The following is a 17,089-nucleotide window of genomic DNA, read 5'->3' on the forward strand; positions in this document are numbered from 1 at the left end:
ATTTTTCTTTCTTTTTATAACCAAAAAAAAATCTCTCTTAAAAATAATATATGTGAAACTCCACTTTTAAAATTTGTCTTAGGCTTCTACGGACCTTGGCACGACACTGCTTTTAGTAAACCTAGAAAAGAAAAAGAAAAAAAAAACAAATCTTCTGTCCAATTCAAGACTTTCAGATTTTTATTTTTTACGATAAAGTTTTACCTATAGTAAATTTTTTTAACTCCAATTGTAGATATCTTTCCACTCCATTTTTGTTTTGTTAAAGAAAAGAAAAAAAAGAAGCCAAATGCAATAATCTAAATTTTGGATTTTTTAAAAATGGTTCCAATATAATTTTCACTAGATATATATATATATATATATACATATTTAAAGATGTCTTGATCAGTAAATTTTGAAATTACTTTTGACTTTTGTGTATTGACTTTTTATATGTGTTCATAAATCATATAATGTTGTCTTACTTATTAAAAAAACTAAAGAAGACGTCAGCCAATTATTGAGGACCACGTGTATGTGGTTAACACGTCAGCTATTTTGTTGATACGTCGTCGTTGACGAACGGAACAACATCGCCGTCAGCGACCTTCTTCTCAATGGAATTGCTTCGTCAGCTAATTTATTTATTATATTTATATGATGACTACGACAAAATAAAATATATATAATATAGAGTTTTTGAACTGATTTGGCGTGACTATGATAATTAATTTAATAAATTAATGAATGGCTACTCAATTAAAATTAAAACATTATTATTCATCCATTTATGTTAGTTTAACAGACTACTAACTTACTTCTTTGGCGTGTTTAGTTATTTAATTAAATTAAATTAATTTAATTTATTTTGTATAGATATTTTTCTCTCTAATGTTTTTATTTTATTTTAAATTAAAGCATTGGATTTTTTTCTTATTTCTGTCAAAGTTGAATCCCTTTCTCTTGTATTTTCGTCGAAGTGGAAAATTTCGATTATTCTTTTTTTTTTTTTCGGAATTCTGAGAAAAATCTGTGAGCTCATAAAATCTTCGCTAGTTCGGCAGAGAGGAATCTGCGAAAATCACCAGATTCCGGCGCCGGAGCGCCGATGAACAATCAGGTCAATTAGTATAACTCGAATGATTCTCCCGCGGAAATAAGAGTTAGATTCCGATTTCGATTTCCGTGGGGAAAAGTTTTTGTGAGCTCTTTTGATTTTTTTTTTGTTTGTTTCGTTCGTACTCCCTGGTCGGTCGAGGGACAGTGAGAAATGTCTAAGGTAGTGTACGAAGGATGGATGGTTAGGTATGGGAGGAGGAAGATCGGAAGGTCGTATATTCATATGAGGTATTTCGTGTTGGAGCCTCGTCTTCTGGCGTATTACAAGAAGAAACCTCAGGATTATCAGGTGAAAGAAAACGAACGATTGGTTTTATGAATCTTGTTTGATTTGTTCTTTGTATGAGTTGTGTGAGAGGTTTTAGCTGAAAAGATGAGTGTTTTACAGGTTCCTATCAAGACTATGTTGATTGATGGTAACTGCAGAGTTGAGGATCGAGGCTTGAAAACACATCATGGACATGTGAGTCTTGCTTTTTACCTTTTCTCTGTTATCATGTTGTTACTTGAAGTGTTTATAGATGTGTATGTGATGTATCCTATTGAGTGTTCCAATAGTAGGGTGAGAGAGGTGATGAGTAGGAGAAGAAGACTCTCTAGGAAGTAGGACTGGCTGCTAGTTATTCTTAGTTGTGAGGATTATATAATTCTGCGCAGAGTAACTGGGTAGAATAGTTGAGTCAACTAGAAATGGTTAGTAAATCTGCTCCTACTCTCTTGAGGACCAAAATCAAGCATAATATAAAACATTGATGTTCGTATGTTACATATATGATATACAATTATTGCATTAGAGAGATCATCTGAAGGTTTGTTTAAGGGCAGCCTTCTACAGCTGTTGCAATCTCTTTTTGCAAGAGAGATATAATGTTTGTTGTGAATCAGTTGATGGTTTCCCATGATTCCATGACACGTTGATTTTCTTTTATCATAACCTTGTCTGTTATATCACTTATGCCTCTACAAACTCTTTTGCGCTTTTCGGCTCGACTTTGCAGATGGTTTACGTGTTGTCTGTTTATAACAAGAAAGAAAAGAGTCATAGAATTACGGTATGTTTTCTATACTTTAAGAATAGCTAACACCGGATTTTCTGTGGTACTTGGCAATTTCACACTTTTGGGTTAGTTAATATGGAGTGTGTTTCTTGCTAGATGGCAGCGTTCAACATTCAGGAAGCCCTAATGTGGAAGGAAAAAATTGAGTCTGTTATAGACCAGGTTAGCCATCTCTGCCTGCCAGTTCCTGAATCACAAAAGCTTACTTCCCTATTATTATTTATATAGTAGTCACTGTTTAAACATTTGTAGATTGGTAGTTTATCTGATTACCTAACTATGTTTTGCATTGGTGCAGCATCAAGAGTCCCAAGTTCCAAATGGTCAGCAGTATGTTTCCTTTGAATATAAGTCTGGAATGGATACTGGAAGAACTGCTTCATCCTCAGAACATGAAAGCCAGTAAGTGCTTATTTTAAAAGATTTCTACATTACTTCTTCCAAACCGAATCAATTTTCCAACAACTCACTGGCTATAGTTTCTCCAGACTAAATCGGAACAAACTGTGTTCTGAATATTATTATCATTCATAAACATGATCTCCTTGTTATGGAATGACCATTCACATTGTTCAAATTTAAGTTGTTTGTGGCGATAATTATAAATAAACTCGAAAATTTGTCATTTTATTAGCTAAAACATATAGGAAGTAAACTACCGATCCTAATCTGGGTATGGCTTTTTCCCTAACCGGCTGCCTCAGTCATTCTAAGAATCTCAAAATTCACAAAACCAGAAGAGGCTAACAAAATGATGCATGTAGAGAGTACCCATCAGATATCATTCTTTTTGATGTTTGTCACTTTGTTGTTTATCTTTTTTTCTCTTTAATATGCATATGTTAATGCAAAAAGTATCTGCAATTCCCTTCAGATATAGTGCGCCAGAGGATGAAGAGGACTCTCGACGTAGCTTAATGAGGAGGACAACTATTGGAAATGGTTTTTTTTCCGAATTCACTTATCTGTGTTTAAATCTGGTACTGCGATCCGGGCTGATCTAATCACCTCAAAAAAACTTGCAGGTCCTCCAGAATCTGTACTTGACTGGACCAAAGAATTTGATGCAGAGTTGGCCAACCAGAATTCCAACAACCAAGCATTTTCCAGGAAACACTGGCGTCTCCTTCTGTGCCAAAATGGTTAGTGGTTTTACAGAGTTTCTAGATCCTGATGCTACTTCTGAAATGCAATTTAGTATACTATGTTCTCATTGATAAACAACAATTATGATATCTTATTTGGACCTTTTGGAATCCAGTGTCTTCATTAGTTATCTTCTCTAGGAACTGGAAGATCGTTTTCAATGCAAAATCAATAGAATACTCTATTTATGGGTTCCGTCATTCCCATTGCGTCGTGATTAATTGATAGGCCTGAATTCTACAATGGAGCTCTTGAATGAAAACTTTAGATTTTCATATTGTAATTGGGTGAAATTTTCAAGTTTTCATTGGCTCAAAGCTCTTACTCTTTTTTTTGGGTTCATATTTATTTAGTTATTGCTCTTTAGTATTTGGCCTTAATCAGCTCTTGCTTTTTTACACATTTGGCAGGTCTTAGGATTTTTGAAGAGCTTCTTGAAGTTGATTACCTTGTACGGAAATGTCAAATACCTTGTTATTATTATGGCGTAATTTCTCTTTGATTACATTGTAACTTTATATAGACAAGAACCATCATTGTAGTGCTACACGTGCAGCCAAGAAGCTGTAGCAGGGCTATGAAGGCTGTCGGTGTAGTGGAGGCAACGTGTGAGGATATATTCGAGCTTCTGATGAGCATGGATGGCACTCGTTATGAGTAGGTGCTTCTCTGCCTTCTATGTTTTCTACTCATATTCTGATTATAGAAGATGGCTTGTATTTCTTCAATTTATTGCATTTAGACACTATTATTTGGAAAATTTATTAAATATTTCCTTGTGGTTTTATGCTTTTTGTTATTAATGTCGGGTCTATGTATATATGTTTCTTTCCTGAAAATAGTGTCGTTTGCCCAACACTCTATAGTATGTATCCAGAATTGTTTTATTTTTGTGTTTATCTATATCTGAAGTTTTATGTCGTTCCTATTCTATATAGGTGGGACTGCAGCTTTCAGTATGGTAGCTTAGTGGAAGAGGTGGATGGTCACACAGCAGTGCTCTATCATAAACTTCTGCTCGACTGGTTTCCAATGTAAGTTTCCCCCCGGAAAAATATTGTCTACTAATAGTTAAGCTAACAAATGTGATGATTTTTGTTCCCAATGAATTAAACCTTATCACCACATCGTTAGGAATATACCAGTATACCACAGAATTGGTTGCCCTCAAGGGCTATAGGTTTAATGCTAAGGCGTCTTTCATTTGTGTATAAGACTGGGGAAGAAAACCAGTTCAGTGTTATTATCTTTGTTTTCATTTATGATCTTTCTGTTTCCCATTTGAACATTGTTTGACTGTTTGCACGAGCTCTGTTTTATCCTGATTATGACATCAAATGGTTTCAGGATTGTGTGGCCTCGTGACCTCTGTTATGTCCGCTATTGGCGCCGTAATGATGATGGGAGTTATGGTATCTTTCTTTCCTCTTTATTCATGTAGAATCTGGAAAGGTATTTTGATATAGATTGTTGGTTATTTATTTCGCTCTTTCTGTGAAGTTGTGTTGTTCCGTTCTAGGGAGCATGAGAATTGTGGTCCACAACCTGGATGTGTTCGGGCTCATCTTGAGAGTATGTCTACGTAACTGACGTTAAGCACTTGATAAAATTCTTCGACTCTTTGATGTACTATTATGTAACCCTGTTTTTGTTTTACTTAGGTGGTGGATATAATATTTCCCCACTAAAACCTCGGAATGGGAGGCCTAGAACACAAGTGCAACATCTAATACAAATTGATCTAAAAGGGTGGGGTGCAGGCTATCTTCCAGCATTTCAACAACATTGTCTTCTTCAAATGCTGAATAGTGTTGCTGGTAAGTTCTTTCATGCTCCTTTCCACTGGTTTCCGTATGTCCTTTCAGAAAAGGAATTCCATTGGCGATTTAATATCATCCACCTTAATTCATGGTGCTGCTTATCCCAGGTTTGCGGGAATGGTTTTCACAGACAGATGAGAGAGGTCTTCCTACCCGGATCCCTGTCATGGTGAATATGGCATCATCTTCCTTGAGCTTGAGTAAGAGTGGGAAGTCTCTCAATCAGTCTGCCTTTTCTCTTGATCAAACAAATTCTGTTAACAGAAACTCTGTGCTCATGGATGAAGACTCGGATGATGATGATGAATTTCAGATTGCTGAATCAGAACAAGAGGTTTGAATATCGAGCATTTTTTATTTTCAATCTTAAGCAGCATCTAGAATTGAATCGTCACTTTTGTGTATCATTTCAGCCTGAAACTAGTAAAACAGAAAACGATTTCAAGAAACCAGGTGAGCACCCTGTTATTTAGTATGAAAATGCTACTTGAGCCAATTTAGATATCTAATAGCAATGGTTTTTTGTGCGATTTGAAACTTCTGAAGAAGAACCTGCTCACGACATTGATCTGTCATGCTTCTCGGGTAACCTAAAGCGCAATGAAAATGAAAACGCCCGTAACTGCTGGAGGACATCTGACGGGAACAATTTCAAAGTTCGGGGCAAGAGTTTCGGTGGAGATAAAAGAAAGGTTGCTAAATTTGTCGTCTTATTAATTAAGAATAGGTTCTTACTTCTTACATCCAACTAACTTTTGTTTCTATACATTTAACACCATACGGAAGATACCTGCTGGAAAGCATCTTATGGATCTCGTTGCTGTTGATTGGTTCAAAGACAGTAAAAGAATGGATCATGTTGCTAGACGCAAAGGCTGTGCAGCACAAGTAAGATACACAAAGCACCTTAATTTTAGTTACCTAAAGGAGAGATTTTTCCACTAAACCTTCAATATTCTTCCCATGTTATTCATTAGCTTTTGGATGAATCATAATCACTTAGAACGATTATTGAGCCTTTTGATACACATGTTCAGGTTGCTGCAGAAAAAGGTCTATTCTCAATGGTGGTAAATGTTCAAGTAAGCTTTGCCCATCAACTATTATTAAGATTCCGAACATTGTGTACAAACCACATGGTCATATTTATATAGGTGTAAAACCGGTATTTAAATAGGTTCCAGGATCAACACACTACAGTATGGTGTTTTATTTCGTGATGAAAGAACTCGTACCCGGGTCCCTCTTGCAACGATTTGTGGATGGTGATGATGAATTCCGAAATAGCAGGTTAAAGCTTATACCATTAGTTCCTAAGGTATGTTTATCTCTTTGTGATTACTGCTGCAAATTTATAGAGATTCTATAGGAAGTCGATTTCACGTATAACTCAATTCTATCCCAGGGCTCATGGATAGTAAGGCAAAGCGTGGGGAGCACCCCATGTCTCCTTGGGAAAGCAGTGGACTGCAACTACATCCGTGGCCCGACATACTTAGAAGTGAGCAGACCCATCAATGTAGTTTATAAATTTGCCTCTCGAACCAATAATAACACAAATACTTTATCTTGTGTGATGTAGATTGACATAGATATTGGCTCATCAACCGTTGCAAATGGGGTCCTTGGCCTCGTTATTGGTGTAATCACCTCTCTGGTTGTGGAAATGGCTTTCCTTGTACAGGTAATTTTATCTAGAAACTACTGACCCATATAACATTTGGATTTGCTCAGGTAGCTTGGGTTATTATTTATGCATACAAATCATGTTGGATTTTGCAGGCAAATACACCGGAAGAACTGCCAGAGAGGCTTATTGGTGCAGTCCGGGTTTCGCATATAGAGCTCTCTTCGGCTATTGTTCCGAATCTGGAGTCAGAATAAAAACCCTTCAGAAATTACCCATCAAACTTCATATATAAGTTCTCACATTAACTGTTTGGTGGTTCTTTGGAATAATATTCTTTATCTCTGTCTTCTCTTCTTTTCCATTTGCCTTTGTTTTAATACATCTTTTTTTTCTTCTTCTTCTCTGTAATGTCAAATTATAGTGGAAAAATAGTTTGTTATATATCTTATTTACAGTGCGTCAATATTGTAATGCGTTGCCTGATCTGTGTAAAACTTACACATATCTATCCATTCTAAACATAAAAAAAAAAAAAGCCGTTAATTTGCTATGCATCCAAGAGATAATATTTTTTTGGTTAAAAAAAAATAAAATTGCATATGTGCCTACCATTTAGTACCATTCATGCCTATGCCTCTAAATTTCTTGCTTCTATTTGCATAACACAAAAAAAATATATGAAACTTTTTAAAAAAATCCTATTTCCCTTGTATATAATCTTCTAATTTATTCTAAACAAGACATGTAATCTTCTAGTTAACGAAATCAGTTGTTTTTCTTACCGACTGCTCTGACTTAGTGAAGATGGTGTCTTCACCTTCCGAGTGGCCAGCTTTTATGTCTTATTTGGAGGACATACAAGCCGATAGGGAGAAGTTTGTTTCTTTTGCTTTGGTCTATATCCCTCGTTCTCAGAATGGTAAAGCGGATAATTTAGCATGACGAGTTCGTACAGTTCCGCACTTAGTTACGTATGTAAACAATATTCCTTCGTTTTGGCTTGTTTAAGCCATTCTTGTAAGCTGTTGTCAAAAAAAAAAAAAAAATCTTCGGTTTTCTATTTGAATGGGAAAGAAATCCTTAGCAATAAAGGGGAAAAATAAACTCATGGTTCTAAGGCAATGTCTCAAATCACATCGATAAATACATGTGAAATTTGTTCTTCTTTTATTCATCAAACATTAACCATTCTCTTGCAATATCCGACATGACTAAATCCTTTCAACTCTCCGTCACCGTTCTATGTATTGTCACCCTTCTATGTATAGGTTTGTATTTAAAGATCATCTAATTTCCTACATTAACAATTCAAGCTTCTTACGTCAACTATGAGTCATGACAGTTAGATATCTAGATTCTATATTTTTATTTTTGAATTTCGTAATAACTAGTTCAATTATTTTATGTTAGAGAATTTGAGGTAATTCTCATGTTTCGTAATTCGTACTACCATTTTTGTTATGAAGGTTGTTCATGCGCTAAAAAAAGGAAAGTCATTCACTTAAAACATCTACAATCAAGAACATAGTTGTTGTTTTTTTTCAATTTAATATAAGAAACTGAGGATTTATATATGTGTGTTTTAACCATGCATTACTGTAATATAGGGATGGCAATGGGACAGAGAATGGTACCCGTACGTTGTCATGACATGCTAACATGGGGAGAGTGTACACCCCTCAACTGTGCCTTTGTATGTATACTCAAGAGACAAGGCAAGGGTGGTTGCATTCAAGCATACGACAGTCGCCCCGCTTGCGTCTGCTATTATACTTGCTTACGCCCCGACCCTAGCTCTTAATTAATAGTATTCTTGTATTTCACTAATGAAAAACCATCATCAACTCATATTTTTATATCTTATATACTGTAATAAAACCAACCTTCTAGTAAAGTTGTGAAAAAACTCTTACTAATACAATAGATAAAGTCGGTTCATCCTGGTTTAGAGTAGTACTTTGCCACTCTAACGTTTGGAGTCTTGTTCAATGACGACCGATGCATGTGCCAACATCTTCGAAGCATTGGTTGGGACATTGAGAGCCTAAACAAGTCTTATCTGCCAAAATTCGAACCAAAACATATATAGATCCTGTTTCCGAGTTCTTACTTATATACTAGACAACATTTTGAAGCCTTTCCTGAGAAGGTCCTCATATCTAAATTTTTTCCGATGATCTTGACGTGGTATCTAATCGAAATTTGCATCCATGCATGGTCGAATATATACATTGGCTGTACTGAGATTTAGCATATCTTGAATGATATAATTACCAACCAATGAAACTTTAGGATCAAACTCAATAGTAATAAAAATGATTTTCCGTGATCCGTGGCACCTTCAAATTTAAAACCAAACGTAATAAAATATTACAAGTATGTATGTTCTCTGAACATAACATACTAGTACGTTCCCTTCCCACTGGAACATAACATACTAGTACGTTAAAAAATATAATATCCGAGGCATATATGTTTTTTTTATTTTTAATTTCATTGTCTGCCCGAAGTGCCGGGTAATAGAAACTATCTTCAATTTTTTTTTACAAAAATAGTTGTATACTAGTATTAATTAAACTGAATTTAAGATGAGGTTGTATAATGATGATTAGAAATATTATTTGGAATATTACCAATATCTTATATTATTATTTGACCAATGGTTTCCCAAAAAAAAAAAAGTTACACGTTAATCTAATTAATTGGGCTGAAAGCTTCTCGACAATGTCTTTTCCACTTCATGTACAATTTGAGTTTCTTCTTTTAATTTGGGTTATGAAGTGCATTATATTAATTAGTCTCTCTGAATGATCTGCTTTCTGAAACTGATTGCAAACATTTAATTCAGCTGTCAGTCAAAATGATTAGTCTTTTTTTTTTTTTTCTAAATTCTTTTTATGTGCAAATTGCTTTGCTAGAAGAGCACGGGCACGAAATTCTCTTTTTTCTTGGAAACTATGGACTTTCGGATTGGTTTCCCATGCAAATAAACCTTTTTTTTTTATAAGCTTCAATGGATGATTGGTTACTTTTGGCGAAATAAAAGAATAATGAAGTTGACATACAGTTGTCCAAAATTTCTAAATTAATAGAGATTTAGCATATCTTGATGAATCAATGATACAGTTACTATACATGTGACTGAAATTTGATTCAAACTTAATAAAATTAAATGATTTCCCCGTGATCCGTGGCACCTTCATTTTTATGTCAAACTATAAAATACAAACAAGTATGTATTCTGAAATCTTAAAAAACCTTCCCTTCTCATGGGAAACATAATAATTTTGATCGACTTTGACACTCTCCTACATATACTGTATGTTCTTTTTTCTTTATAAACGATACTCCCTCCGTTTCATAATATATAATGTTTAGAAAATTGTTTTTGTTTCATAATATAAGATGTTTACAACTTTCTATGCAACTTTTTGATTAATTTTATATTTTATATTATGCAGTCTTGTTTATAATTAATTAAACTTTGTAAAAGTAATTATTCCTTAATATGCGTGTTTTAACTAAAACATCCTATATTTTGAAACGGATGGAGTACTTTGTTGAGCTTTCTAAGCACAAGTCAACTCCCCTATTAGTATGATATTGTCCGCTTTGAGTCCAAGTGGCAAAGTCCGCACGGATTTCTTATTGGGCTCCTTCCCAAAATGCCCCATACTAATTAGAGTTGGTCTTGGCTTATATATTAGAAATGTCGGACATTGTTTGTATCCCAACAAACCTCTTCTCAAACTATGTACCATGATACTTTGGCCTCCCCTTCAGCGAAACCAGGTACCTAGGCTCTGGTAACCCTTTTTTATTCCTGAAGTATTCTTCCAATTTTCGACCTAGGCTTTGATACCAATTGTTGGGCTTTCCAAGCCCAAGCCAACTCTTCTATTAGTATGATATTGTCCGCTTTGGGCCTAAGTGGCAAAACCCGCATGGATTTCTTATTGTACTCCTTCCCAAAAGGCCTCATAGTAATTGGAGTTAGTATTGGCTTATATATTAGAAACTTATTTTCTAATCTTCAGATGTGGGACATTGTTTGTATCCCAACATCAGGGCCGGTGTAAATATCCCAAAAAAATTTATAGTCCCAGTCCAATTTTAGAAAAATGTGCTTTATTTACATATATTTTTTTAAAAAATTTTTTGTTTGGGCCTTAAAATACACTAATTTTTATGCTAATTTTAAGTGGTCGCTGCAAATGCACACCTTGCACCTCCCTATGGCCTGCCCTGCCCAACAAACTTCATTCATTGACCTTCATTTTTTATGTATATGTGTGTGTGTTCTCACATGCAATACGTATTCTCACCTCACATTTTTGGCATCATACATCATAGACATAAACATAATGTATTTACTCATTCGGTCATATAAATATATACACGATTCACCAGTTCTTTTACGTCTGAACTTTCATTAGTACTAATTTTGATCGTAAATGGTATAGTCTTGATAAAACCAATCATTAATGCATCGAGGAGGATGCGTGTTACATGTGGCATTAACACTGAAAATTATTAATGTATATGTGACAAGTTGAAACCAAATTTACCATTTTATATATACAGGAAGATACTGAAGCACTGATTAAAGGGGAAAAAATATGTATTCTAATGACTTGGTGCAACTGAAAAGTCTTTAAGATTAAATGCTAATTTTACTGAAAAATCAAAACGTGAGTTGTAAATGCCACAACCGTGCATGTTAACATCCATGAAAGAGGTTCGAACTCAACGTAGTCTAGAGATGACATTTTGAGGAGGCCATCAAGTAACAACTATCGTCGCATATAAAAAAAATTCTGATAATTAGTTACATGTTAGAATGGATTCAAACTTGAGGTTGATATGATCTGATCCGAACATTAGAGTAAAGTCTACGGATCGAAATCTAGATAGTTACGCTAGCAAGTTGGCATCTAGATTTAAATATCTTGAAAATTTTAGAGTAATTTTATGCGCACAACTACGACAAAGATAAATAAAGTGTGTCCATATTTCGGGTGGTAGTTGAAGACTTGAAGAGGCCTTCATGCCATCATCAATTCAATCAATTGACACTTTTCAACTTTCCATAAATGATAACAGTTTATTATAAATTTTGCATGATATTTTTTTTTGGTCTATATGATACGATTATACGAACAAATTTGGTTGTACATATGACCGGGTCCAGTAGGGTTGACTTAATATCCGAAATGCAATATTCGATATGATATGTTTTAAAATTTAGGATATCTAGAGATGAGAGATCTCTTATAGCTTATAAACTTTGTATTGATCTGCAAACAAAAAAATAATCTATAAAAAATCGAATGATTTGGTATAAAAACTTTTAAAATTCTTGATCACTATACTTGCTTCCGGAGACTAAACCTATTATCTAGCCAAAATAATTAAGATACTAGGTACGGACCTGCACTTACTATAAAGTTATGTTTACTATAAAGTTTGTAATATATTATATACACATAGAGTTACATTTATAGATATAATTATTTGTTAAATCATTTACCGTTCAAATTTATATTAGTTTGGTTTCATCCAGTTTGTGATTTTTAAAATAATAAAGGTTTCAAAATAAAATTAAGATTCACAAAACAACATACCCGAATCTAACGTTTACCGAATTAATGATTCATCAAAATTGTATAAAACTTGTAAATTATGAAACGGATAAAAACCATCAAAAAGATTAAAACTTTTCGAAATGAATGACTTTAAATTCTTAAGCGGATCAAAACCCGACCCAGTAGCCATACTCCATAAAGGGTATAATATTTTTTTAACTATAAAAACTCGTCCCTTGAAATCTTTAAGAAATAATATTAAAATATATAAAATTATTTTTTAATATGTTAATTTTGAAATTAAGGAATCTTTAATCTAAGTTAGTCTTATATATCAAAAAATTTCTATATTGAAAACTGAAAATTAGGATTTGCATAAGTTTAAATATTTTATAGTTTAAAATAAATTTAAGATGCCGTCAAATTGTTTTTAAAAGATTTTCCAATTCTATTATTCAAAATTAATTTCAAGTTTTTTTTGGTCAAAAAATTCTAAACAATAAGAAATTATATTATTTCTATTTTTGAAAATATGATTTATATATATATTTTTTACATCTCATGTTATAATTTTTTATTATATTATAATACATAGGTTTCAAAAATAATTTCGAAAACATGTAGGAGATAATATTTTTTAATATTTGAATAATATTTACCAATTTTAGAATTCATAGAAACAAAATATTGTGTATATAAATAAATTAAATAGCAATGGCAATTTTATATAATATTATAAAATATTAAGGGCAAGTAATTTTATGCTTCTCTTTTAATATATAGGAGATTTTAGTTAGTTCATATCCAATAACCCAAAACAGGGTTTTGGGCGTTAAGTTCTTTAACGTTATATTACTCGAAATCTTAGACAAAACGCGAACTTATGACGATCAAATTAACCGTATGACGTTAAAACAAAACAAATGATTTTCCTTTTCATTAACTTATACAAATATACTTTTGTGGATAAGAATATAGTATGGGAAATGCATGCAAATAATTAAGGGAATATGTTTAAACATTACTTAAAATGGTAATATTGAAATCGTCAAAGAGAGTCTAATCTCTCTCTCCCACGCGATCCCCAATAAATAGGAGACAATCGCCACGAAACTTATCATTCTCACAAGTCATAACAAGTCCTTTTAAGTTTAACCCTTTTTCTTCTTCTTTGTTTCTGATCATAAAACCGAATTCATTTATGGGGGATATCTCGGGAAACGGCTATGGCAACGCCAGAGAAGAAGCAGTAGTGGTGAATCTCAAGGGAGAAGACGAACATCAACAACAACAAACAGAAGCTATTCATATTAACCCAAACCCCTTGAAGAAACAAAACTCTCTCCTCTCAGTCTCTGTCCCTTTCTTACAAAAGGTTTTCTCACTTCTGTAACTCTCCATCTCCAAAAGTTCCCTCTTACAAGTTAGACTTGAAAACACTCCATCTAAAGCTAATTTACTGGATTTTCTCTTACGCTATGTTTTCAGTTGATGGCGGAGTTTGTGGGAACCTACTTTTTGGTATTCACCGGTTGTGCATCAGTGGCTGTAAACATACAACACGACAATGCCTTGACTCTTCCAGGGATCGCCATCGTTTGGGGACTCACCGTCATGGTCCTCATTTACTCTCTTGGTCACATCTCCGGTGCTCATTTCAATCCGGCCATTACTATCGCATTCGCTTCTTGCCGCCGTTTTCCTCTTAAACAGGTCATATACATAACACAATTACATATATAGCCGCCGATATTGTTCGATCAAGATTTGTATCTTATGTGTGATTTTTAGTTTTGTAAACAAACTAAAGAACATTAGTGTTTTGTGTTTGATAGGTCTAATTTAGCTAACGTTTGCTTGTATTGCACGAGACTTTAGGCTATTTAAAGAAGTAGCATTTTTAATGCGACATTAACTATAAAATAGATGAGTGAAGATAGTTTGAGTGACGATAAATAAGATGAGCATTTTGTTTTAGTTAGTTTCAAAATTAAACTTTTGAAAAGTGTTTCATGCAAGTATAATTCCGCAAATAGTATTCCCCACACGTATAAAGTCAAAAGTTTGTTAAATAAACGTCACAATCTTCTAATACATTGGGCCCCTTAATTAGTTAATGTGAAATTGTAAATTAATGTATTTTTGTACTTTTCTTTGATGTTTTTAGGTTCCGGCTTATGTCATATCGCAAGTGATGGGAGCAACGCTGGCGGCTGCGACTTTACGGCTGTTGTTGGGACTTGATCACGACGTTTGTAGCGGAAAACACGATGTGTTTATTGGATCATCACCGGTGGGATCGGATCTGCAAGCGTCTGTGATGGAGTTTATCGTCACTTTCTATCTAATGTTCATCACTTCTGGCGTTGCTACCGATAATAGAGCGGTTAGTATTTTCCATTTTTTTTTTAAAAGATGGCTAACTATATTATTATTATATACTCAATTACATGAAATATATGTATTACATGGTCATATGCATGAATTATATGATGTTATGTGTTCAACACCATAGACATATAATCTGATACACTGATTGATTAATTCCGGTGAAGACCGGCGTTGACTCCGGCGTTGACCAAAAAAATTCTAAAATTAAAAATTAAAAATAAGAAATTATTATATTAAATCATTTATGGTTTTTATTAATTAAAAAATATTCTATTCAATATCTAATTAATTTCTTAAATATATCTTAAATATAAACTAGAGAACCCAAACCTTAAAAAAATATCTAAAAATGAATTTAACATATTGTAATTGTGTTAAAAAGGGTAAAAATGAAAATGTTCATATGTTAAAAGTAAATATTGTGAAATTTTTTTGTTGTTGTTTATATGTTAATTCAATATCTAAAGATATTTTTAAATATATCCTAAATGTAATATAGAGAACCCAAACCTTAAAAAAAATTCTAAAAATTAATTTAACATATTGTAATTATGTAAAAGAGAGTAAAAATGAAAATGTTCATATGTTAAAAGTAAATATTGTTAACTTTTTGTTGTTTATATGTTATTTTGAGTATGTAAATTTTAAAGTAAAGAGTGTATAATTTTTTATATAACATTTACCATGTAAAATTTAGAGTAAAGAGTCATATACTCAATATTTTGCATATTATTTTCTAATGAAAGTAGTTGAATTTGATAATTTTGTAGTAATTAAATAATCTGATTATGGGAGATTTATATATATATCTTGAAAATAATTATAAATTGTTTTTATATCTTGAAAATCATTATAAATGATTTTATATCTTGAAGATTATTATAAATGATTTTTTTTTATCTTGAAAATAATTATAAATAATTTTTATTTAACTATTTACTTTAGCTTGAAAAATAAAAAGTAATTAATTATCAGATTGAATATATTAGAGATATATAAAAAAATATTTGGATATTGAATAGAAAATTTCTTTTAACCATGAAAATCCATAAATAATTTACTATAATATATATATTTTTTTAATTTAGAATTTTTTTTTAATGTTGGTCAATGCCGGAGTTAACGTTGGTCTTCGCTGGAGTCAACGTTGGTCTTCGCCGGAGTCAACATCGGTCTTCGCCGGAGTCAATTGACTGATGTACTGAATTATATGTCGATGATGTTGACCGCATAACGTTATATAGTTCATGCATGTGGCCATGTAATACATATACTTTATGTAGTTGAATATACAATAGTATACTTGGCAGCATGTGTGACCATGTATTCACTAATAGTTTGTGTAGCTAACCATCTTTTTTCCTTTTCTAATGTTGAAATGAAATTATACATAGTCAAACTTGATGGCTTGTATACCACACTCACCCGTCAAATTTAATTCAGTTTATATATAGTTAATGTAAACGTCAGTACGTCACAATAAAAGGAATCACAAACTCTAAATAAATGATCATAAATAAATAAATATATATACATATATATATATATCAAGGAAGGTAAATATTTTAAGTTTCTAAACAAAAATATTAGTATATTTTTCTTTGGTCTATAAATTTATGAGAAAATTAACGTTGGGACCAAATGCTGCAATATTCAGATCGGAGAGCTTGCTGGATTAGCAATAGGAGCAACGATTCTACTTAATGTTCTAATTGCTGCGTAAGTTAATTATCAGTTTATCACTCACCAATTCTATTTATTATTAGTGTGCATATACTTTTCTATTTTCACTAAAAAATTTCCAAAATGATATGAATAAATTTATATTTATCATTTTTATCAGACCGATATCGAGTGCATCGATGAATCCAGCAAGAAGTTTTGGACCTGCAATGGTGCACGGTTGCTACAAAGGAATTTGGATCTACATAGTCTCACCAATACTTGGTGCGGTTTCTGGTGCGTGGGTTTATAACACGGTTAGATACACCGATAAACCATTGAGAGAAATAACCAAAAGCGGTTCGTTTTTAAAGACCGTGCGAAGCGGTACCTCTTAGTTAAGGAGAACAGAAAAAAGATGGCTACGTTAAAGAAGTGATGGGAATATTTTGGTATTTACAAGTGTTTTCAAAATGAATTGTAACAACTTTGACCATACCATACGTATATGATTCGATATATATGATGTATTAATTGCTACGTTTTCTCTCTTTTACTTAATGCGAAAGATCTATCTTCATATTTATGTGGAACTGTATCGTATATATTAGGAGTATTAAAAAATAATAAAATTCAATTGTGGAAAGAAAAGGGTTTAGCTTAAGCAAAATTGTTGGAAATTGTCAAAGGAAGCAC

At 32.8% G+C, this 17,089-nt stretch overlaps 3 protein-coding genes across 4 annotated transcripts; all 3 read left to right on the forward strand.

Moving 5' to 3' along the window:
- On the forward strand, positions 921 to 7,220 carry LOC104718414 (protein ENHANCED DISEASE RESISTANCE 2). Of its 2 annotated transcripts, none has more exons than XM_010436165.2 (22): positions 921 to 1,390; positions 1,490 to 1,564; positions 2,100 to 2,153; positions 2,256 to 2,321; positions 2,458 to 2,561; positions 3,034 to 3,101; positions 3,185 to 3,301; positions 3,716 to 3,756; positions 3,862 to 3,962; positions 4,244 to 4,339; positions 4,653 to 4,717; positions 4,806 to 4,877; positions 4,967 to 5,122; positions 5,233 to 5,459; positions 5,539 to 5,578; positions 5,672 to 5,817; positions 5,912 to 6,013; positions 6,163 to 6,207; positions 6,303 to 6,443; positions 6,531 to 6,626; positions 6,708 to 6,809; positions 6,908 to 7,220. In XM_010436165.2, the coding sequence occupies exons 1-22, from the start codon at positions 1,253 to 1,255 to the stop codon at positions 7,007 to 7,009; spliced, it is 2,154 nt and encodes a 717-aa protein (XP_010434467.1). In that variant the 5' UTR covers positions 921 to 1,252; the 3' UTR covers positions 7,010 to 7,220. The 2 variants fall into 2 exon arrangements, with proteins under 2 accessions (XP_010434467.1, XP_010434469.1); XM_010436167.1 differs by having other exon boundaries at positions 1,280 to 1,390; positions 2,263 to 2,321.
- On the forward strand, positions 7,963 to 8,556 carry LOC109126830 (putative defensin-like protein 139). Its single transcript, XM_019230699.1, has 2 exons — positions 7,963 to 8,023; positions 8,363 to 8,556. The coding sequence occupies exons 1-2, from the start codon at positions 7,963 to 7,965 to the stop codon at positions 8,554 to 8,556; spliced, it is 255 nt and encodes an 84-aa protein (XP_019086244.1).
- Positions 13,452 to 16,977, forward strand: LOC104718415 (aquaporin NIP1-1-like). The gene is made up of 5 exons (XM_010436168.2): positions 13,452 to 13,715; positions 13,829 to 14,053; positions 14,508 to 14,726; positions 16,389 to 16,450; positions 16,575 to 16,977. The coding sequence occupies exons 1-5, from the start codon at positions 13,542 to 13,544 to the stop codon at positions 16,789 to 16,791; spliced, it is 897 nt and encodes a 298-aa protein (XP_010434470.1). The 5' UTR covers positions 13,452 to 13,541; the 3' UTR covers positions 16,792 to 16,977.

The sequence above is a fragment of the Camelina sativa genome, chromosome 10, assembly GCF_000633955.1.
Source record: "Camelina sativa cultivar DH55 chromosome 10, Cs, whole genome shotgun sequence".
NCBI classification, from domain to species: domain Eukaryota; kingdom Viridiplantae; phylum Streptophyta; class Magnoliopsida; order Brassicales; family Brassicaceae; genus Camelina; species Camelina sativa.